Raw genomic sequence first — 21,655 nt, 5'->3', positions numbered from 1 at the left:
CCCAGCCATAGCCCAGGATCGTTTACTGGGGATTGCTGAAGGTAGCTGTAGCAGCTCATCTGTAGAGGCATGTCCGGGTGTTCGTGCTCAGTACTCCTGCGCAATATATACTTCCGAAGCATCGGACATATATCAGCAACATGTAATGGCAAACTCGGTAAACTTGACTATTCAATGTACGGTTCCACTGTTAAATTCTATCAAATGAACGTATTCATGCACATATTCCCATTATTGTAAAATTATACCAAGCTAGGCAAGCGTCTAGCTCCTGGAAGATATATACAAGAAATCTGTAACAACATGACAACCGTCTCCAGCACGGCTAGCCGAGACACAGAAGAGCAGACCCGCGATCAAGGATGATCTCGACTTAACTGATCATTCGAAATGACGGAAATCTCCACCTGTTTCGTGATGCCCTGGTCGAGATGCGGCGGCGAATCCCGCCGACCACTGACGCTCGTATTCGTGTTGCTGACGGGATCCAGGATCCGCTCAATGCTGCCGGTATCCGGGGGACCATTCTTGGTGAAGCGACGGGTGCGCCGGGACTGCGCCGTCTCGTCATGACCCGTGCGTCGCTGGCCGGTCGCGGGCCCGGTGAGCTCGTAGGAGCGTGAGTAGCCGCGGCTGGAGAACTTGCGGACGGAGGAGATGATCAAGGGCCGGATACACGGAACAGAAGAGGTGATGATGATGATTGCGTTCTCGACGTAGGCCCAGCGGATGAGCTCGACGGCTCCGCTGGCGCCCAGATTGGTGACGCTGGGGACCTCGTTGAGTTTGGTGGTTTTGATGATAGAGGCGATCATGGCACTGTACGGGTCAGTATCATGATGATCAAAGGAGGGGGGGATGCAACATACAGAATGCCCAGACTGAGGAGGATGATCAAACTGATCTTGATGCGCATCTTCAGGTTGAGATTCCAGAAGATGAGGGTGGGGAAAACGGCCAGAAACAGGTCACAGGCCGAGTTTGCGGCTATCACCCGTCAGCATAGACTCATGGAGACAGCAATGGAGACCTACTGTTGGAGTAGTAGGCAAACTTGATGACGGCGTGGACATCCCCACAGGTGGTTTTCGTCGTGGGGTCCCAGAGAATGCGCACATTGCGACAAATGCTCAGCGGCAGCACAGCCGAGACGACATTGCCGGCGAACTGCAGCACCATCACCGTCCATAACGCGATCTGGTACTTTTTATTGTTTCCGAGAATGGCCAGGAGGTAGAGAACGAAGGAGCAGCGGGCGATGGTGGTGCTGATGGTCACAATCGGCACTTGGATGGCGATGTACTTCAGGACGAGTTGGACATCGTGCGGTTTTTCCTTGACGAGAAGGAGGAGATTCTTGCCAAAGCCATGTTGCACGCATTGCGTGAGGAAAACGGTGGCCACGACGACCAGGATCTTATGCGACCAACATATCAGTAAATGCGATCGGGTCCGCCAGGGCCGGGCTGCAACATACCAGCGACACAATCATCAACACATCGTCGACACGAAACTGGCCAATTTTGACCTTTGCAAACACTCGCAGGACAACGATGATCACGGCGATGATCACTGCGGCCCAGATGCCCCTTACGAGGGCCGGCCCGAGATCAGCTGTGGTCTGTGAGTCCTGGGCCATTGCGGACATCGACCGAACCTTGCACTCTGTGGGGGGATATAAGTCGACTGTCGGGCGAAGACAATATCAAGAAGAGGACCACACAGGCGATCAGATCATGATCGGTGTGGGCATTTTGGTAGAGCGCGACACCGAGAGAAATTGCGACACGGGGAATCGTCGCTTAATAATAATGGCACAGAATATTCTTCACCTCGCAGAAACAAAAGACAACGACTGACCTTTGCTGCCAAGTGTCTGCCAGGCACCGGAAGCTCCAATGGGTTCCGACGGTTTAGACTTCGCAGCATGGCCAAAGGACAAAGCGAGTCCTGGACGGAGCCAAAAAATGCATTCGTCTGGTCAATGGGGATCTCGCATCTCGCTACGGCAAAAAAGGGGATCCGTAGAAGGTTTTCCAAGACTCTGCCTGGCAATAGATCGAAGCCCGAGCCGTGGATAGGGTTTTGAACAAGCTCCATTGTGCAGTCGGGTGGTGGACTCAAAGGACCATGGTGTGAGGGGCCCGAGTGTACACTTCATTTCTTCTGGTATTTTTATCAGTCATAGATTGGTCAAGACTCTGATTTGGTCGCTGATTTGGTCGGCCTGGAGGCAGGCGAAGCGGACATGGCCGTGGAGTGGAGTACAATCAGACCTTGAGAGTCAGGAAGCTATCCCGTCGTAATTCCGCCTGACTCTTGACCTGAACGTTGCATTTGCCGGGTTGCAATCCCCACGGTTAGAGAGCAGATGCCGAGATATGCGACCGAGGAGACGAAGGTCGAGTGTACTCCGTAGTGTGTATAATTACTTGCTATACTAGACTCGGAGCAAGATACACCGGACAAACTCTCACGCGCTGCAGGGACATCCATTGGCGAGAGCAGAATGAATGAGACATTGGCAGCATAGTCCTCTTCTATTGGTGGTTCTACTGCGTCTCGATTTTGGGAATGGTGGGCCAACGTTCCATTCTCCACTGTCCTGGCGAGTCATTCAAGATTCCATATTTGCTCCGGATCCTACTCCGTCCCTAGTCACCAACTGCGACTGTCCGCTTGCTTCCACTGAAATGCGTGAAGATCTTATTTATAAGATACAGTCGGTACCAAAACTCCATTTATGATATTCTCTGGTGTTTGTTTCCAGAACGATCTTCGCTAGGAGTAACATAGTGAGGATGTGTCGCCGTACCCCTTCATTCCATACACAGTCTTGCTGGCCGCTTGGCGGTGGCGTTCAGTCGACATGAGACATGCGCTTCTATACGAAACTCTATTGAGGAAACCACATTACTAGTACCATTGGAGAAGCTGACGGAGACACTTGAGCTCCATCATTGCGCCCGGATAGCCCTACTCTGGCCTCCTTTGGCTGGCGAGACTCATTTTTCGATATCCTTGGAGCTCCGTCAGCCAGTGGGACCGAACCAAACAATGGCCGATTCTATTATGAAGGAAGCATCAGTGTGGCCAGGCTTGAGCATACGATTTGTAACTGTTGATAAGGATGATTCAGGATTTGTGGTTGGCTGTAATCATGAAGGTCTTCCTTCTCTGCCGAATAAGCTTACCCCAAGGACTTCACATAAAACATCGTTAATCAAAGAAATTAAATTAAGGACGGACGCGTCATCAAAGGCTCAATCTACCTGAATATTTGCTTCTGCACCCTGTTTACCTGATTATATAAATTGAGCATGTCGCCCTCCGTCAACTACCAGAACTTTTCCAATGTTGGACGGAGTAGTATGGCCATTGCAGGCCGGAATAGCTGGAAACCAAGAAGGAAATACCCACTCTGACTGACCATGCTTTTCATTTCTTGGAGGATGCTGTTTCTCGCTCTCCTGAGAGAGTTCCGGTATCTCCGACCCCGCCACTAGTGCTGCTGCATAGCCAAGTTGCTGGATCCTTGCACTATCAGGGGCTGACAGGACGACGGATGCAGGATGCCTGTCAGGGGGCATATCTAGCGAAAGCCCGCGTCTAGATGCATGAAACCCATCTCGTGCAGAAGAAGATTACACACGTGGGACTCCATAGCTAGTCACTGCCATGTGGGCAACAAAACCAATCCACTTCGGCAGACCACCGAGCATATCAACTGTTGAAGAGACTCGAGATCCATAATACACAACCACTCTTCAGCATATTCTTTTCCAGGTTTTGTAGTCACATTTTCAAGCCATGGAGCAACTCGAGATCGGACAAATTTAAAAGTGTATCGCAACCCGACGACTATCGATCTTCCCCCCCCACCGCTGCCCGTGGTGGACTCGGTTGTATTACCCAATCCGGTCATCTAGGGCCTCCCTGGGAAACATCGCCGCGCGTGCACCACCCCAAGCATGGATGTTTGCCGTGTTTCTAGGATTCTCATCGCGGTGCAGGTACCGGGAGAGTGATAATGGAGAATCCGAAGAATACGTCCGATCACATAGCTCAGGCCATCGTCCCATCAACACCCCCGTTGCTCTACGGAAGAATGCCGAGGTAGCTAGCTGGACAAGAATAATCTCCCTATCAGCGCTTCCTCCTCCATCTCTCCACCATCTGGTATAAATATCGAGCAAGCTCAGGATCGGCATGATCAACCGACGATCTTGAGAATCTTCCCATCCGCCTAACCTATATACTCCTCTCGATTCCCCGTCGTCTCCTCCCTTCCCCACACACGCCCGTCGCGACACCATGAAGACCTCATGGGCGTTGGCCACTTTGGTCGCGCTCGCCTCCGCAAAGGGCTCCAAGGGTGCGCAGTGCCGTTGCTTGCCCGGTGACAGCTGCTGGCCCTCTCCTGCCTCGTGGGCCGCGCTCAACTCCACTGTTGGTGGTCGTCTGGTCGCTACCGTCCCTATCGGATCGCCCTGCCATGATCCCACCTACGATGCGGCCGCCTGTGCGGCGTTGCGGGATGCCTGGAATCTTCCTCAAACTCAGTATGTCGAACTGCGCTATCCTGGCATGCTCCATCGCAACAAGGGAAGGGAAAGCTGACTGGATTGTGTGCAGCATTGAATCCTCCTCGTCCATCATGCAGACCTACTTTGCCAACCAGAGCTGTGATCCCTTCACCGCACAGTCCAAGCCGTGTACTCTGGGCAACTACGTCAACTACGCCGTCAATGTCTCCTCCAGCAACGATGTGATTGCCGCCGTTAACTTCGCCCGCAAGAACAACATCCGCTTTGTCATTCGCAACACTGGTCATGAGTAAGTTGGTTAGGGAACAAGGATGGCCGAGAGACTGCTAACGGGAGGTGCAGTTACTTTGCTCGCTCGTCTGGTGCTGGTGCTCTTTCTGTTTGGATGCACCACTTCAACGACATCCAATACAAGGATTGGTCCGACTCTCACTACAAAGGTCCCGCATTCAAGGTGGGCGCTGGTGTGATGGGCTTCCAGGTGCTGGAGGCAGCTCACGCCAGGGGTCTGGTGGTGGTCGGAGGTGAATGTCCTACCGTCGGTCTGGCTGGTGGATATATCCAGGGAGGTGGACACTCCGCCCTCAGCACCTCCTACGGACTGGGAGCCGATAACGCCTTGGAGTTCCAAGTGGTCACGGCCGCTGGAAAGCTGGTCACGGCCAACCGGTCCACAAACCCCGACCTCTTCTGGGCTATCAGCGGTGGGGGTGCCGGCAACTATGGTGTGGTCATCTCGGCCACCATCAAGGCGCACCCCGACGCCACGGTGGCCGGCGCTGGTTTGCAGTTCCTCTCCAGCAAGACGACCGCAGACAAGTTCTACGAGGCTATCTCCGAGTTCCACGGTCTGTTACCCGAAATGATCGATGCCGGTGCCACCGTCATCTACCAGGTCGCTTCCTCCTTCTTTGCCATCAACCCTATCACCGCGTACAACAAGACGACGGACGATGTCAAGACTCTGTTGGCGCCCTTCATCAACGTCCTGGATTCCCTGAGCATCCCCTACACTGTTTCCTATACCGAGTACGCCTCATACTATGACCACTACAACAAGTACATGGGCCCCCTGCCCTACGGTAACCTCGGCGTGGGTGAGTACCAGTACGGCGGTCGTCTGATCCCCCGGGATGTGCTCGACAACAATGCTGCTGGCTTTGCGTCGGTCATCCGTAACATCACCGAGCACGGTGTCATCGCCGTCGGAGTCGGTATGAACGTCTCCCAGCCTGGCGATGTCTCCAACGCCATTTTCCCCGCCCTGCGCAATGCTGCCATCACCATGCAGATCGGTACCCACTGGAACGAGACCGCTCCTTGGTCCCAGATGCTGGAGGATCAGTACAAGATGACGAACGAGTATGTGCCCCAGTTGGAGGCGGTCACCCCCGGCAGCGGCTGCTACCAGAACGAGGCCAATTTCCGCCAACCCAACTGGAAGGACACCTTCTTCGGCGTCAACTACTCTCCCCTGCTCAAGATCAAGCAGAAGTGGGATCCCAGCTACTTCTTCTACGCTCTTAAGGCTGTAGGCAGCGACTACTGGACCGTTGACGACTCGGGTCGCATGTGCCATGCTTGAACTTGATCATCCAATGTAGACCTGACCGGTATGATGATGATGTTGAAGATATAATTGTGTATAGACTTCCTATTTAATATCATGCGCACAATTGTACATAGAACAAGATACCAGAAATGCAATGATTGGTTCGAGTCCTTGTCTCCGTGTCAACCAGACAGTAGTCCCTGGCTTCGAAGCTGTTCGCCTCAACTTATGCAAGGCTCGACCAGACTGACTTCCGAATGATTGGCTCTGTGTGCCAGTGCCGTTTCTCGAGCGATCGACACACTCGAGACCTGACAATCCATATAGATTGGTGTTTATTAGGCAGATTGGTACCTATTCAGATTCGCGCTTGCCTTCGTCATCATCACCACATACAGATCAACAAGTGTCGATCATGCAATTCAAGTTTCCAATTTTATCAAAATCGTTAAGTCTTGGTTTATGTGGCAGATATATGCAACCACGGGGACTCCATTGGTGGCTCACTTTCGATGCATGATGTCACCACTCTCATATCATACATAATGACGACGCACCTCCCAGCTCTAAACCATCACAGTCACTCCGTACAAGGGCAATGATAAGAAAATAAGCTACAGATGAAGTAATGCACACTGCTCTAACCAGGTTCGCCTCGTAATACTCCCAATGAGTGCTGTACCCCGTAGATGGAATTCTCCGCGCCAGCGTATCGCATGCGAAGCCAAACGCAGGACGACCAGAGATACTCTGGTGTCATCCAAATCCAACTGACACATCCTTAATCCACTGCTTTATAGCCTTGAGGACTGGCCAGACCGCGGACCCCACCCTCCCAGACCAACGAGATCTCAACGAGACGACCACCGCCGTATGTACAGCCGTCATCGTCACTTGTATATGCGTACTCAAGGCGTCCGCATCATGTAGGTAGCTGGTACAAAACTCGTAGGGGCCCTCAGTCGCATAATAATCTATATCCATCTCACTGATCCTTTCCCAACTACTATCTGTCCATCTCCAGCCATGGCGTCTGTCGCTGTCAACAGGCAAGACTTTCACGTCCAGTCTCAGCGCCAACTGATCTAAAACATGCATTAGTCTAAGCGAATATCACGCCATCCTCCACCGAGACAAATATGCCATCCTCTACTTTTGCGATTCCTGCGACCACTGTGCCTCCCTCGATCCCACCTACAACGACATGGCCTCTGCCGTTGCCGACGCCGACGACATGATCGACTTCTACAAGATCAACATGTCGCGACACCGTGACATCTCCGACACGGCGATGGTGGAGAAGCCCACCCTCCTACTCGTCAAAGATGGCCGGGAACTCGAGCGCTTCTGTAAGCCTGTCCCGCAGCAGCTGGAGTACATGGTCTCGCAGGCCCTGTGCGGGATGACCAAGATATCCATGATCCCGTATACGGAGAGAGAAGGCCATGGGGATCTGATGTATTGTATCCCGGCGCAGAAATAGTCGTTAATGAGGTTATGTTGTACGCTACGTTCCAGTTTTGCGGCTGACTGGCTGTAATCAGGGTTACCCTGTTGTACTAAAAGTGTATATGCTTCATTAATAGTCCCGTAAATAGTGGTGTTGTTTCATATCTGAGGGAAAAAAGTCTATGCGGTTTTCTGCATCTTGACATTTGATTCAACGTCGTTGCAGAGTCATAATAGTATGCCATGTATGCAGCAATCAATACAGGTGCTCCACACCTGGGCAGAGGCAGTCCTTGTAGGGCTTGAACTATCGGAACTCAGTGGAATAGACTTGTATTCACAGTGGTGCGAGGATAGATGAAAATCAAAGTACCTGGTATCCCTTGTCTGTATCATCCAACTGATAGAGGTATGCCTGCAACGCACTCCTGGCCAACTTGCACCTCGCAAGGTCATAGCCGTTGACCCAAGCAATCCTAAAGCCACCAGACGCCCTTGGGGTACTTTCCAATGGCTTCTCCTGACCATACTGCATAGTGGTGCTTTCGACGATGCTTTCGACATTGAACATGCTTTCCAGCCGCCGCACAGCGTTTTCCGTGAGAGTCGTACCGGTCTCAGCATATTTCTCATCATCTCACAGTGGAACACTATACCCAACTGGTGAGGCAATCTTCGAGGCCGACGGCCCTGTCCATCCCTTCCCGCAATAAAGGTCCACAAGAGAAGCAATGAACCACGATCCATACATGTTCGGCCACTGAGGCGAGAAACGCAGATGCACCTCGATGATTTTGCCTCCGATCGTTTCGACATTCATCATGCCGGTGTATCCCGCGAGATGTGGTTCCACAAGATCAGTGATATATTTCTCTAGCGAAGGCTCGACGGGCGTATTGACTTCCCAGTACTCCCATGTCTTGTCCGGACCGGCCACTCCCTTCGTATGCGCAAACCAGACTGCCCTCCCCGCGTCCACCGCTATGTCGGTGCTGATATGCTCCCCTGTCAGCAAGGCAGACCACATATGCCCCGGCACGAAGCTGCGCCAGTACTCATCCAAGGTATGTATTATCCGAGCCCCCGCGCCAGCCCCGCTAAGGTTGTTGATGGGCTTGCTGAACATGGGAAAAATTGCAGTGTCTGGTTTCGTCCTGTCCGGGCCGCATTCGATTCCCTAAAGTTCTGCTACCGTGAGTTTATTGTAGATCCAGCGGAACTTGGGATACAGGTCGTAAGCGTCACTATCGCATTCCGGGATCTTGCAGTGAGTGGACAATGTGTGGTTTCAAAGAGTCGTTTGCTAGAGGGAGGGTAGAGGATTGGCATGTTGTGGTATATATTAATCGCATACCAGGATCATACCGAGGACTAGGTCTTTACAAAACAGATGTCACTCCACAGAACGTTTCCCAAGAGAGACATACTTGATGACTGCTAGACTTCGAGGCTATGGCTTATTAAGAATCATGAGAGTTGTGGTGATACTACCTCACGGCAGCGGTATCGCGGTCGATGTTGCATCTACTGTGAAGGTCTATGTTTATGACATCCAATGCTGCAAGATCTCAATACTGTGTGCAATTATCAACATAATCAACATTTGGTATCATATAAAATAGATTTTTATGGCTCTAGCTACCGTTAGAATAAGGCAATATGTTATGAAATATCAATATCAGTAACTTTGGGGTGTTTAATTCATTGCTCAAGTTGACCGGCATCACGCTAGTCTATGTATATCTGAAAATCTTTCGATACAGTCAGTTGCGTAAACGAGAATTCTCTTAGGCACTTTTTCAATAACTTCAGCATGTTAGATGTCACTTAGATGGTCTGTAGGATAATCAATTCACCAGGACATGCATTTCTGTGTTCCTCGCTAGTGTCAGCTCCTGAGCAAAACCGGCATTGACCTAGTCCTCCAGGAAGAAATGTCCCATTAGTTATTGTAGCTAAAGACGCCGCGGAAGACATTCGCTATCACCTTGGGTGCAGTCATGGACTTCCTGACTTTCCACAGGCACTCCAGAGATTCAAAAACAAGAGCCCAGAGCAGAACACAGCGCCACACAGGGCCATGCACGCGTGACAAGGAACAAAGGTTGTAATGGAATAATGGTTGACTGTACATACAGACAAACGACAGGGGCTTCCCTGCGAGTCGCCTAAGATGACGTGTTGGGTCGGAGTAAGAATCAACACCAGCAACGACTCCCCCTACTTTGTACTATGATTATCTCTATGTCGACCTCAACCATGCAGCAACAGATGGAAAACGTGGAATGAAGTCTGTGTCTTTCAATATATTCTGGTTAGCACTTTTTTCACTTCAAGAGTGTTGAGTTCGGCTGGCGGCTTTTCACAAGGGAGAGAACTTCTGCCTAGTAAAACTTCCCCACATCTCGTATTGAGTGAGATTGCCAACATATAGGCGACACTTCAGATTCTTTTTGATATAGATCGCCAGCTGCTGGCCAACCTTCACAACTTCACGCCGCGCCAGAATGCACTCTGCGGAGGTCCAGTTCGTTCATTTCAATGACGTTGTGAGTTTGAGCAATATCCCAGTCGAGGAACGCTCCAGTCTGACCATCGTCAGTATCACGTTCCCCCAGCTGGTCTGCTTGCGGGGTTTTTGCAACTGCAACGCAACTTCGCAGCGTCCAACCCAAGAGCGCAAACTCTGACTCTCTTCAGCGGGGACGCCTTCTCGCCGTCCCTCGAGGCAAGTGTCTTGAAAGGCGAGCAGATTTGTCCGGTTCTGGATCTTGTGGGTGTTGATATCGGGTGTTATGGAAACCATGGTACGGGCCGTGAACCTCGAGTTGCGACACCCGCGGCTCTGCTTTTGCTGACGGGAGTGCCAGACTTTGACTTTGGCGATGCGCGACTGATCGACCTTTCCAGCAGGTTGAAGTTTCCCTGGTTGCTTTCTAACGCATTTCATCGCCCACTCGGTCCGACGAAGAGATTTCTTGGGTCTGCGCAGGAATACATCGTGCGACAGCTGGACAATGGACTCAGGGTGGGCTTTATAGGACTTGCTGGCACGTATGTCGCTGTTTTCCCATTCTGGTGTTTGAGTTAGCTACTGCAGCTGACTCGTGACTGGGAACAGTGACTGGCCCTCAAACTGTGAAGATCTCCCACCCTGCGAGATAGAGTCGCCGGTGGAGGTTGCTCGTCGTCTGGCCCGTTATCTCCGATTCAGTGAGAAATGTGACCTGGTTATTGCGCTGACGCACATGCGTGTTCCGGAGGATATGCTAGTCGCTAATGCAACCGCCCGTGGGGATAGCAGGGTTGACTTGCTGCTTGGCGGTCATGATCATGATGTGATTCGACGGTTTGCCGGCGATACCGACTTCAAAGCGGAGAACGTTGAGCAAGGACGCAAAGTCTCCGACATCGAAGTGAACGGGTTGGTCCCTGATGCCGAGGGCGATGTCAGACTGGTGAAAAGCGGGACCGACTGGAGAGGGTTATCCTTGATACGGCTTATTGTCCAGAGAGATGATAACGGTGCTGTGACAGGCTCTACAGTGAAATGTGGGTGATTGAGCAAGTAGTCGCCGCTGCCAAAGCTGACGGTCAAAGTACGACAATACACCGATATTCAAGCTGCGATAGCAGTGCCACAGGTCCCGTTGGAAATTGTCAAAACGCTGGACACCATCCATGAACGAGTGGGCACACTGGTCCAAAAGCCATTACTGCATTCGGCTGTCCCCATCGACGGGCGCAACTTTACGATTCGGAGGGAGGAGACAAATCTGGGCAACATGCTGGCAGACGCGGTTCGAGCTTTGTACGGGACCGACGTGGGCTTCTTCAACAGCGGCGCGATCCGATTTGACAAGATCTTAAAAGCCACAGTCCCAGACTGCGAGCCCTTACGGGTTAGAGATGTGATCAGTATGTTGACTTCCCACGCTGACAAAAGCCTCTCTGTCGGCGTATGACATCTGTCCCTTTGGGAATGCCCTCCTTGTGAAGAAGCTCCCCGGTGAGATTATCCGCCAGTCGCTAGAGAATTCTGTATCCGATAAGCACACAGACGGACGATTCCTTCAGATCTCCGGACTAAGGATCGTAGCAAGCTGGCACCGGCCTGAGGGATCCCGTATCATTGACGTCCAACTGGAAAGATCAGACGGTCGTCTTGAACCGCTTGATCCGCGACGTATGTATACCGTCGCGATGCCCTCCTTTATCGCGCAGGGCCACGACGGATTCACCTGGCTTCCTCAGCTGGAGACCATCGTTAACGAGGAAGCGGGCATGACGGATACAGCTTTGCTCCTCGATATATTCGGACACAGCGAAGATCCGTACGGGGGCGACTGTGAGAGTAGTTCGCATGCCCTGGGCGTTGAGCGAGCCCGGAATCTGACTATCGTAGGACGCAGCATGTCAGACTCACTGCCTGTTGTGAAACCCGCTGTAGAAGGCAGAATTCGATTTGTCGATGCATAGATCTGCCTGATTATGTATAGATCTCCACAGAGATTGGTTGATGAAAGTAATGATGATCCTTTTCCCTTTTCCTCCTGAGGTCAAGCCTGTCATGACGGCATTACCTAAATAGGACTAGCCTGACTGCTCTTAAGGTGTTTTGTTGTCAATCACTAAAACATCAACTTCCACCACCTCAATATCCACAGGTAGATCATGTCAAGCTTATTACAGTCCCGCTGGGCTCCTAAACCCAACGAGCACAAAACACAAGGCCAAGTTGGCCCACCAGCGCCTGCGTCCCCCTCCCCAGGACGCCGCATGCTGCTCTCTCCCGCCGGAGAACTGTCGCGCTTCATGAAGATCGTCGCTCGCTTAAAATGGAAACTACCTTTCCTGGCCGAGGGCTACCGTCTCGCGACACTCCGCACTGATTCTCCTGAGGCTGTCGCTCACGCTGAAGTCATGTTCAAGATAGATTTTCACGAGTACTATGCGCTTCTGGAACGGGCGCTGGTCCACTTGCTTGGCGTCTTCGGCATCGCCGTATCGGCCGTCGGCAAAGGCTCTGGCTCAAATTCTGTCTGGAGCACGCATCGATATCATGCGAATGTTCTGGAAGCTCTTGAGGACGAGAACTGTCCTCTACGTTCTGTGTTTCGAAAAGGAAATGTCTTTGAGCAGCTGAGGAAAGCAAAGGAACTGCGGAACCGCTGGAAGACAGCCGATTTGACGGAGCAAGAAAAAAAACAAGAGTCCATATGGTCATCTAGACGAGAAGCGACAATGCCGCTGCAGAATTACGATTTTGACAGGATGTTGGCGGATATCTTTGACGGCCTGGAGGATGGATGTCGTCTGGCGCAGCAGCACGTGGCCAACCTCGACAAGAGCAACCATACTCAGGCACAAGCTGACGCCTCGAATGCCGATTGGGATTTTATTGTCGATGCGATGGACTGGGAGGCTGTATAATCATTCACCTGACGGGTCTCTCATTGTAGATACGATGTCCATGCATTCACCATTGTCTCCTTGCAGTAGATTTAGCATATGCATTGCATTGCATGTCTTTTCAGATCAGTGATGATCAAGGCGCACCATTATATACATTCCGAGTGCCATGCAAAAGCATTCGCGAAGATGACCGACTATATCTAAATATCGAGAAAACGTCTTAATACTGACAGACTGTCAGTGCAGTATGTCACACTGCCAGTCTGGAATCCAGATTATACCCTAATGACTGACACCAGGTGTGCGACTGCTTGCTTCGATGCTGCAGGGATTGCCTTGAGAGTACAAGATTTGACACCTGTTGCCTACCCTTGCAAGCAGTTGTACAAGTCGATGCCATGTCGCGAAATTCATCCCGCATGTCCATCGAAAAGGACCGATGGTTGTACGGTATCCATTTCTGCAGGATCGATGGTAAAACTGCCCATCTGCTTTCCCAAAGCAGACACCATCCTGACGTGAGGTATCTGCCACTGTGGGTGATTTCTCACATACTCCTGAAAAGCATCTCGAATCACTTCAACAATATCACGCCGGTGGTACGAAGCCACCGGTGTCTGCGAGACAATCAAGTCCACCTCCTTTAGTCTCTGCATGCACCATAGACTCTCCAATCCATACGTCTCAAACAATAAATAATCATTAACCTCGATGATCATGCGTTGAAGAGCGTGGCGCTCGGCCTCGCCAAGATAGGCTAGCACCGCTTCTCCTAGGCGCACCGTGTCCCGCTCGGGCGCAAGGTAAATGCAGGCATGTGGCGAGACTTCCGTACGGAAGTAGGGGACAAACTCCCGTAGGGCTTCCTCGCGTGCTTCTCGGTTGACCTGGAGCTGGACGGGATTGGGATGGTTGGCGCGGAAGCCGCGGGCATAGCGTCGGGAGTTCGGTTTAATGCCACGATCACAGGTGATGCGAATGACACGGCTGGCGGGAAGAGAGAGATTCCAGATCTGCAGGCGAATCTCAGCTGGCAGTGAGGGAAAGTAGTGAAAATAGGACATTTCGTCGCGTGGTGGAAAACCGTCCAGTTGACGCGTGATAATATATCGCTTCAATTGATAACAGCAAATCGAACGAGTCATGAACACATGACATATCCAGTTACGTGGTTGTTTCGAGCATGTCATTTTGCACAAACTAAATCAGAGCCAAGCCAAAACAACCTTAGCACTATGTAGTCAGGCGTTTAGGCCAGGTCCAACAATGCTACATCTGTCCATATACCGACAGGCTTGGCAAATCATCCATACCTCCCTCACCACCACATACAGATATAGGTACTGTCGACCAGACAAGCCCCAAATGATTCATTCTTTGTAGAGCCTAATATCACCACTGACTGAATGTGCTTGTCACTGAATACACGCCGCCTGTGTAAGGAGACACTGTCTCTCCTAACTTCAGCTTTGGTGCAGCTTGCCTTTGTCCACCACACGCGCATTTATAGGGCTTCCAGTCTACCTTCACATGGGAGGCTAGGAGCGCCTGGCACTTTTTTGAGACATTAGGTGAGGTGTTACGAATTAATCCGCAGTCCAGATGAGCTTGAGATGAAGAAAGCTATCCCAGATATTAGTCTTACAATCGATGTCCCAATTTGACGTCTCCTCGAGGATACTGCCATCAAGGTATACATGGAAACCACGCCAGGGTGTGGTCATAGCACAAACGAGGATTATTTCTCCGCCAGTGTTGACACACCGACAGTCAGACCATACAGATATAAGCAAGTACAGACAAGACATCGAGTGGGGAAGAAAATCATTCGCCTAAAATCAAATGCAGAAACCGGGCTGGTTGATAGGGGAGAGCCATTCAAATGCCGAAGTGTCGAGCATCCCTGTTTCAGCCAAGCCCTTGGCCGTCATCCCGCTCATATTCTCCGGTGACAATGTGTATATCTCGCAAGTGTGATCATTTGTGATTTGTGCGAGCGATCACGAGTAGACGCAAACATTACTCCGGACGCCGTGCTTGGCAACATGGACTACAGCGTTCATCTCTATATCCGCCTATCTCATGCCAAGCGAAGGCACTGTCGTTCGACAACACTTGCTTCGAAAGGAGGATTCCCGTTTTGATTGGATGATATGATAGGAAAATTGTTGAAAAGGCCTCGCAGCTATCCCTATAATTCCACTGTTGACCAGTAGCATAAACTGCACCTAAATTAAAGTAATATCGAGGTGCAGTATGGTCCACCAATGACTGCTCAAACTCGGTAGTATCCTTGTGTACTCATGGCTATAAGAGCCTCGGAATCTACTGCAAACATTTGTCGAAGACCAGACATTCGATCCCCATTATCAGTCTGTCACTATGTGGTCAAGCATTGCTGCGTTCCCCGTTCTTGTTCCTGTCGCTTTGGCATGTCTGGGCTACGAGGGAGGAGTTCCTACCCCCACCGCTCATCATTCGAATAGCGCTGTGATTGAGGTTGCGGCGGGGCAAGTCTTCGACGCTGGGTGGGCCAAGTACGACCGGGGCTCTGGCGCCTGTAAAGGCCAGTCCGAGGGCGATTGGAAGGATGCCGTATTCTACCTTCACTCTGGTGCTACTCTGAAGAACGTCATCATCGGCGCCAACCAGGCTGAGGGGGTGCACTGTGACGGTCCATGCACGTTGCAGTTCGTCTGGTTTGAGGATGTGTGCGAAGACGCCATCACCATTGTGAGTCTGCAGGCACATATACATATTTACTCGGTCAGGTTTGATGATAGGGTAGAAAAACGACAAGGCGGGCCAGGAGACTTGGATCATCGGCGGTGGTGCCTATCACGCCTCGGACAAGATCGTCCAGCACAACGGTTGTGGTACTGTCAATGTGAGTGATGATTGTTTGTTCCCCCTGAACCAATGCTTAATGTTGTAGATCATCAACTTCTATGCCGAAGACTATGGCAAAGTCCCTCGCTCCTGCGGTAACTGTGACAAGCAATGCAAACGGAATGTCTATGTTGAGGGTACTACTGCTCGCAACGGCGGCGAAGTAGTTGGCATCAACCTCAACTACGGTGACACGGCCACTCTGAAGAATGTGTGCGCCGACTCTGCCCATCCTTGTGTCTTTTATGATGGTTGTGCAGGTGACTGCGAGCCAAAGAAGGTCGGATACTGCTCTGGTTGAGGCTCAACCACTCCGTCTGCCCGCGATGAAGCGATTGGTAGGTCAGGAAGTTATGTGTTTCTTTGGCTAAGTGGGATCCTCATGCGGTGAAGTCATCTCTCGGTAGTAGTGCTGGCTAGATTTACCCTACAACAGACCCCAAAGGGTCTCTAGCTTATTGTCAAACACGCGTCAGGCCAGACAAGCGTTTTCAAGATTTGCCTCCAGCGCAGGACTGAATAAATTTCCAATACCTGAAATAGTAGGAGAAGCTGGCGGTAGAAGAAATCTCATTTAAGGTAACTCTAGCCTCCAGGACACCCCTAGTGAGGACTGAGGAGCCATAATGTTAACTTTGAAGGGACCGATGTTGGACTAAAGGCCTCTATTAAAGCTGCAACTATCATATATGTACTTCTATCACTGCTGGGCGAATATTAGATACTTATTAAAACTTAGTAAGCTATAGTAATGCTCCTGAGTAAAGGCTGTAGTATTAGGACCAAAAGTGTATATATTATAGCATAGTAACAAGAACTGATTAGTAGATGGATTAACCTATTAACCTCTGCTAAGTCTGACCAGATAGATACTTGCAGAACTGGTGTGACGGTCTATTATAATAACTAAAAGCTAAGAGCAATGGTGCTTCAGGGTTTAAAGACTCTAAGCATGGTACAACTGACTTCTAGGTGGGTTGAAAAGGCACGGCATCACTCAAGATAGTAGTAGAGGCAGGGAAGGTGATTTCCATACTGTGGCTGATAGGTTAGCCTCATCCATCTGGAGCGCTCAATGAGATAGGCCTCACCCCCAGACTATAATGACAAAGGACCAAAAGGTATTCAACCAGTATGACTGCTCTACCGGTCCAGCACTCTGCAGGATACATCCACTAGGACAGCAGCACAAGGAATTGCCATCAGCCAGCCGCTACCCTGCGAAACAGGTGAAAATCAAGTTACTGGTATTGACGTAGCCAATCTCCAGAACAAAAATGATATTACTGAGTTATAGAGTATTTTTTCATTACTCTATGGTTGTGGCCTAGGTCGGAGACATGTATGGCCCAAGGATCATGGAACCTAGGACTACCCGACTAAAAGCAAGCAAGGTAAGAAGCATACTGCAAGGGGGCCCATCCAAGCCATCCAGGGCTAATGGCCTATGGGTGTAAAGTCGAGTCTACCGCACCAACTTGCCCAGAAGCGTCTCGCACAACGCCGTCAGAGTCCTAACACTCACAATCTGCAACACACTAATGTCAATCTCCAACTGCTGAGGGACCCAGTTCCTCAACTCCACGGCGACCAGCGAGTCAACTCCGTAATTGCTTAGGGGGCGCGTCGGTTTCAACGGCTCCACAACACCCAAGCTGCGCATCAGGACCGGATTCGCCAGCTCCACGGCGGCAGTGAGTAAATGGCATGGTCCGTGTCGCCCGATGAGCCCTTCCTGAGGAGCGTCAGCTTGAATTTCGATTTACCGTCGACGCCGCCGATCTTGGCTATATTATGGCCCTCTAGGGCCTGACCGAGCTGCCCGACTAAACTACTCACGCTGGATAGGAGGATAATGAAATGCAATGAAGTTGATAGCTCGAGCGACGCGTGACGCAGGTTTCAAGCTCCGGAAACTTTGATGCGATGGCTGTCGGAACTCGTCGGGCGTCATGGTCGAGAACATGCGGTCGCGTAGGACCATTGTGCCTTGAACTACGCCGATGACGGGCAACGAGGCCGTAGTAAAGGCACGGCGGACGTCGCCAAGGGACGTGATATTCCCTGTTACCTGATCGACATGGCACCCGAAACATTGGCAGCCGTAGATGATCTTCTACGATCGCGCATCTTCGTACACACTGCGACAGATAACAACCAATTTCTTGCTCCGTGCCGGCCCAGGTAGACTGCGATGCTTCCACAGAGTCCCTTGAGCCCACTGGCTATGAAGAATGAGTCGTCTGGGCGCAGGCGGAAGATAACCATGTATATGTTCATATTCATAATTTTGCTAAGAGGGCGTAGGGTATGGGTTGACGGAATGGATGAAGACACACGCATTGACATTCAACCTGCCGTAGAGGATTTGCATACATTTTGCAGACTTGCACAAAGGAAGGCATGGCAAAGATTGCAGGTCCTAAAGTTGACTTCAACGATCTTATTGGAGCTGCGTCGGCATTGAACCAGCTCTCTACCCTAATTACTGGGTCTTCTAACGAGTCTGTAAAGGACCCTCAGGGCCGCAGATACGTCCATCCCCTGGTGTTGTTACACGTCGCAAGGGCTAGACAAAGGCCCAGGTCTTCTACTGACCAAGGTCACTCGCCTGTTGGCCACGACTTCGGCTTTCAAATCTCCTTCGAAGGAGGCATAAAATGTCGAAGAATGAACTCCGCAGAAGCCACAAAGTTGAAAACTCGAAAGTCTCAATATTAACATTGGTTCTTGGGCGTTGATTGGGGTTATGTGTGGGACAATGCCGTGTCCTGTGTTTATAAGGTGGCAGACTTTATTTGTACGGTTGTCAAAGATGCTGGTTTTTTGGCTAGACTGGCCTTCATCAGCCATCGCCGAGCCATGAGCCATGTTCTAGACATCTCACCTGAATCGAATGCTGTTGTAGCGGGTGGCGGTAGTTGTATACACACATCGACACCTCCGAATCTCACTCTTACAATCGACGACCTAGCAAAGGTGTTCAATTACGTTGTAAAAATGTCAATGCCCACTCGCGTGGGCAGCCATCAGAGTTTGATGAATCTCTCTATCGAAGCCAAAGACGCTACGCGTGTCTTGGAGGCCGTCAATCGGTCGCAGAACATCGACTAATTGGCAACGTCTCTAGACAACTACTCACGACGCAGATGTGGTAGCAGTGCTCTTGGTTGGTTGCGTTGGTAATCTCGTCGGCCTTCTAAAGCTGTCGTCAGTGAAGGACCCGCGTGTGTAAATCGACGCAGGTGCGATTGGATTTTTCACCACCGAGACGGTGGCTTGATTGCATTTTGCTATTGCGGAAGTTTCTTACCTCATCAGTCCAAATAATTAGTTGATCTTCAACTCTATCAGTACATACCACGAAACTAAATCATACAGTATCTGAATTGACGAGCAACATTAATGAGTATAGATTGGCAACAGTAATACCATGAACAAAGACATGCCGCAGTTGGCTGATAGTTATATCTATGACTCACAGAAGCTTATTGTAGGAAACAATAATCAATGAGCACTATTTATCAAGGAAACCTGGATTAAACAGGAAAAGGTGCAAATCTGTGCAGCTATGTTGCCTAGGCGCATAAAGAGAGATAATTAAAGACGATGTTTGAATGACTGCTTCTCTGAATTTGGCAAGTCAAATATTAACTCTAGGCCGCGGGTTCCTAGGGCCTTAGAACTGATTAATTAATACACACAAGAGCGACTTTTCTGAAGAGATGCCCTGAATGTCTCCTTATCTCACAGGCACCCCTAGCGGAGTGGGGGTCTATACCCAGATATTAAATATATCTAGAGAACAAGCAAAACATGTGGCTAATTAATAATTAAGAATGTGACAACTTTTCCCTACTCTATCACGACAGTCCAACGGAGCTGGAGGCTACAACACCTGCCAAGCTGGTCTGATGTGACGTGCCGCTGCTGTCTGTCTCTGCCAATGTGGTCAAGTTTGATGGTTCTGTAGATGCCAGGGAGATCTTCTAGATAAATGCACTGGTCTCACTGACTATGGATTCTGCTTTATGCCTAGATTTTTGAATTGGATACGTTCTGAAACTAGTTTGACGCTGAGACCGCAACACAGAAACAGTTCTAGGTTGGGATGTCAATTCTCTGCAGACCCTTAACGATCTCAGTAGAACAAATGAGCTGACTCGGTAATTAACCCCTACTCATATTAGCCGTGGAAGGTTTCAAAATGCTGTCGTGGTCATGATTGCGCTCAAGACCGTGCTGGAGCTGGTAGTGCAGGTCTGAGATTCAGACCTACACCATGCTATTCAACTTATCCTGAGATAATCATTCCATAACAGGCATTATCATGTAGAGAAAGACCAATAGTTCATGCAAGGCTAGGACCGACATGATTGCGACTATGCCCAGGGGAATAAAGATAGATTTGTAACAATCCTAGATTAATTAAGATGGTTCACACGACTTCATATAAAATGTAAAAGCCATGGCACTACCTTCTGAGTATAATTTAAGTCATCACATGTTAAAGAGTTGATTCAGCTGGCCTGTATAATTAGAAGGCGCTATACACACACCTGTCTAAGAACAGTTACTTTTCATAGGTGCTTTTATCTCTTTGTAAAGTTTCTTGGTGATACTTAATAAAAGGGGCATCACCACAGCTTCACCTTCTTTACTTATCATGCTACTCCCGCATATGCATTTAGAAGCTAAGTGAAAGAATGAATTTTGACGCTATCAATCAGACTGTTGATAGTGTTGCTGGCAGAATTGTACGAAACAGGCTACATGGCCGGGAAAAAGGAGATTATTAATACAGTTTCCAATGGATTCTGAGCTACCCACGCAAAATGTTGTTCAGTATTATTCGGCCCATTAAGCGCAAGAGGTTTATACTCACGCCCTAGAAAAGGCCCTAGCCATCAGTCAATATCTAAAATTAAACGACGCACCTGCATGTCCACTTGTCCAGAATGTACTTTCTGGATGCGAGAAAAGAAGATTCTACCTATCAGCGTTCCTGCTGGGTGGAGCAGAACCGGTCGAATTACTATCCGGATAGTGTGGCCACAATAGAAATGGTCAGCATACGCCACCGTAGGTCCAATGACTGCAAATTGACCTTAAGCTCACGGGCCCCGGGCCGGTCCCGCCATGCCCCGCCTTGCCCGTGATAGTGAAAACCCCCGAGTCGCCTTGAATTGAATTTGGACTGCAAAAGGATCACTTGAGTTACCAAGCTAGTAGTCGTCTTACTGCTCCCGATGCCGCAAAAGCTTCTTTTTTTGCTTCCGCCAAGCAGCAGCATCTCAGAGACCCAACCGCAATATTTGCCATATTTGCGCATCCCACCCTGATTACGCGACAGAGGATAAACAAGATGAACATCCGATAATTGGGCACAATATGTGCATGTCTTGCGATGATCACAGTTATTCTTCTCATCAGCTGGCTCAATACAAAGTTGCTAACCACAATATGCATATGAGATGTCGACGGTACTTTCCTCGCCCGGCAAATCGAGACAGCGTTGGTCTCTCTACTATGTACATGTGTTCGGCGTAATAGAAACAAGCACATGATAATACACTCGGGAAAAGACATTCTCTGCCTGGGGTGCCCGTCTCGCTTTTCGAAACATTCCGCAATGCTGCTGCGCCTTACAATTGGAGCATGTGGCTCTGGACTGGATCCTGAGAAGTCAATCAGCTAGCGTTTGAATGTTGCCAAGCAGGAGGCTATTCCTTGTATGGCTCCAGCTTCGATTCCACATTTCCACCTTGCCAAAGGCCCATCCGCCTTGATAAGTGACCTTCTG

The 21,655-nt window shown here is 50.1% G+C and overlaps 9 protein-coding genes across 9 annotated transcripts; 5 read left to right on the top strand and 4 right to left on the bottom strand.

Moving 5' to 3' along the window:
- Positions 1-211: 211 nt before the first annotated feature.
- Positions 212-3,010, bottom strand: AFUA_1G01190 (uncharacterized protein). The gene is made up of 4 exons (XM_744776.2): positions 1,478-3,010; positions 1,035-1,416; positions 870-987; positions 212-819 (listed from the first exon to the last, which is right to left on the bottom strand). Exons 1-4 carry the CDS (start codon positions 1,646-1,648, stop codon positions 357-359), a joined length of 1,134 nt encoding a protein of 377 aa, XP_749869.2. The 5' UTR covers positions 1,649-3,010; the 3' UTR covers positions 212-356.
- A 7-nt stretch (positions 3,011-3,017) lies between these two features.
- AFUA_1G01180 (putative isoamyl alcohol oxidase) lies at positions 3,018-6,514 on the top strand. Its single transcript, XM_001481642.2, has 4 exons — positions 3,018-3,484; positions 3,572-4,562; positions 4,636-4,836; positions 4,890-6,514. Exons 2-4 carry the CDS (start codon positions 4,315-4,317, stop codon positions 6,130-6,132), a joined length of 1,692 nt encoding a protein of 563 aa, XP_001481692.1. The 5' UTR covers positions 3,018-3,484; positions 3,572-4,314; the 3' UTR covers positions 6,133-6,514.
- Positions 6,515-6,785: 271 nt separating this feature from the next.
- AFUA_1G01175 (thioredoxin family protein) lies at positions 6,786-7,582 on the top strand (the record flags this gene model as incomplete). The annotated part of the gene is made up of 3 exons (XM_001481641.2): positions 6,786-7,047; positions 7,124-7,130; positions 7,201-7,582. Exons 2-3 carry the CDS (start codon positions 7,126-7,128, stop codon positions 7,580-7,582), a joined length of 387 nt encoding a protein of 128 aa, XP_001481691.1. The 5' UTR covers positions 6,786-7,047; positions 7,124-7,125.
- Positions 7,583-7,776: 194 nt separating this feature from the next.
- Positions 7,777-8,674, bottom strand: AFUA_1G01170 (uncharacterized protein; the record flags this gene model as incomplete). Its single annotated transcript, XM_077803774.1, is given in 2 exon segments — positions 7,777-8,176; positions 8,190-8,674. 2 exon segments carry the CDS (start codon positions 8,672-8,674, stop codon positions 7,777-7,779), a joined length of 885 nt encoding a protein of 294 aa, XP_077659947.1.
- Positions 8,675-10,055: 1,381 nt separating this feature from the next.
- Positions 10,056-12,027, top strand: AFUA_1G01160 (bifunctional metallophosphatase/5'-nucleotidase; the record flags this gene model as incomplete). The annotated part of the gene is given in 6 exon segments (XM_744772.2): positions 10,056-10,145; positions 10,151-10,355; positions 10,419-10,602; positions 10,670-11,100; positions 11,149-11,466; positions 11,495-12,027. Coding segments are annotated over 6 exon segments (1,761 nt in total).
- Positions 12,028-12,222: 195 nt separating this feature from the next.
- Positions 12,223-12,981, top strand: AFUA_1G01140 (uncharacterized protein; the record flags this gene model as incomplete). The annotated part of the gene is made up of 1 exon (XM_744771.1): positions 12,223-12,981. The coding sequence occupies one exon, from the start codon at positions 12,223-12,225 to the stop codon at positions 12,979-12,981; it is 759 nt and encodes a 252-aa protein (XP_749864.1).
- A 392-nt stretch (positions 12,982-13,373) lies between these two features.
- On the bottom strand, positions 13,374-14,153 carry AFUA_1G01130 (2EXR domain-containing protein; the record flags this gene model as incomplete). Its single annotated transcript, XM_744770.2, has 1 exon — positions 13,374-14,153. The coding sequence occupies one exon, from the start codon at positions 14,151-14,153 to the stop codon at positions 13,374-13,376; it is 780 nt and encodes a 259-aa protein (XP_749863.2).
- A 1,120-nt stretch (positions 14,154-15,273) lies between these two features.
- Positions 15,274-16,373, top strand: plyF (pectate lyase). The gene is made up of 3 exons (XM_744769.2): positions 15,274-15,696; positions 15,752-15,850; positions 15,899-16,373. The coding sequence occupies exons 1-3, from the start codon at positions 15,346-15,348 to the stop codon at positions 16,151-16,153; spliced, it is 705 nt and encodes a 234-aa protein (XP_749862.1). The 5' UTR covers positions 15,274-15,345; the 3' UTR covers positions 16,154-16,373.
- Positions 16,374-17,317: 944 nt separating this feature from the next.
- AFUA_1G01110 (beta-ketoacyl reductase) lies at positions 17,318-18,132 on the bottom strand (the record flags this gene model as incomplete). Its single annotated transcript, XM_744768.1, has 3 exons — positions 17,318-17,583; positions 17,692-17,916; positions 17,991-18,132. 3 exons carry the CDS (start codon positions 18,130-18,132, stop codon positions 17,318-17,320), a joined length of 633 nt encoding a protein of 210 aa, XP_749861.1.
- Between the last annotated feature and the right edge of the window lie 3,523 nt (positions 18,133-21,655).

Source organism: Aspergillus fumigatus, chromosome 1 (genome assembly GCF_000002655.1).
Source record: "Aspergillus fumigatus Af293 chromosome 1, whole genome shotgun sequence".
Taxonomy (NCBI): domain Eukaryota; kingdom Fungi; phylum Ascomycota; class Eurotiomycetes; order Eurotiales; family Aspergillaceae; genus Aspergillus; species Aspergillus fumigatus.
This window is presented reverse-complemented; position numbering and strand designations above follow the sequence as displayed.

Excerpts from the sequence above, each read along its gene's own strand:
- plyF (XM_744769.2), top strand. The coding sequence starts at position 15,346 with ATGTGGTCAAGCATTGCTGCGTTCCCCGTTCTTGTTCCTGTCGCTTTG. Across the intron at positions 15,697-15,751 it reads GCGAAGACGCCATCACCATT|AAAAACGACAAGGCGGGCCA; the intron begins GTGAGTCTGCAG and ends ATGATAGGGTAG. Across the intron at positions 15,851-15,898 it reads ACGGTTGTGGTACTGTCAAT|ATCATCAACTTCTATGCCGA; the intron begins GTGAGTGATGAT and ends TTAATGTTGTAG.
- AFUA_1G01180 (XM_001481642.2), top strand. The coding sequence starts at position 4,315 with ATGAAGACCTCATGGGCGTTGGCCACTTTGGTCGCGCTCGCCTCCGCA. Across the intron at positions 4,563-4,635 it reads TGGAATCTTCCTCAAACTCA|CATTGAATCCTCCTCGTCCA; the intron begins GTATGTCGAACT and ends GATTGTGTGCAG. Across the intron at positions 4,837-4,889 it reads ATTCGCAACACTGGTCATGA|TTACTTTGCTCGCTCGTCTG; the intron begins GTAAGTTGGTTA and ends CGGGAGGTGCAG.
- AFUA_1G01190 (XM_744776.2), bottom strand. The coding sequence starts at position 1,648 with ATGTCCGCAATGGCCCAGGACTCACAGACCACAGCTGATCTCGGGCCG. Across the intron at positions 1,417-1,477 it reads TGTTGATGATTGTGTCGCTG|ATCCTGGTCGTCGTGGCCAC; the intron begins GTATGTTGCAGC and ends TGGTCGCATAAG. Across the intron at positions 820-869 it reads CTCCTCAGTCTGGGCATTCT|TGCCATGATCGCCTCTATCA; the intron begins GTATGTTGCATC and ends TGACCCGTACAG.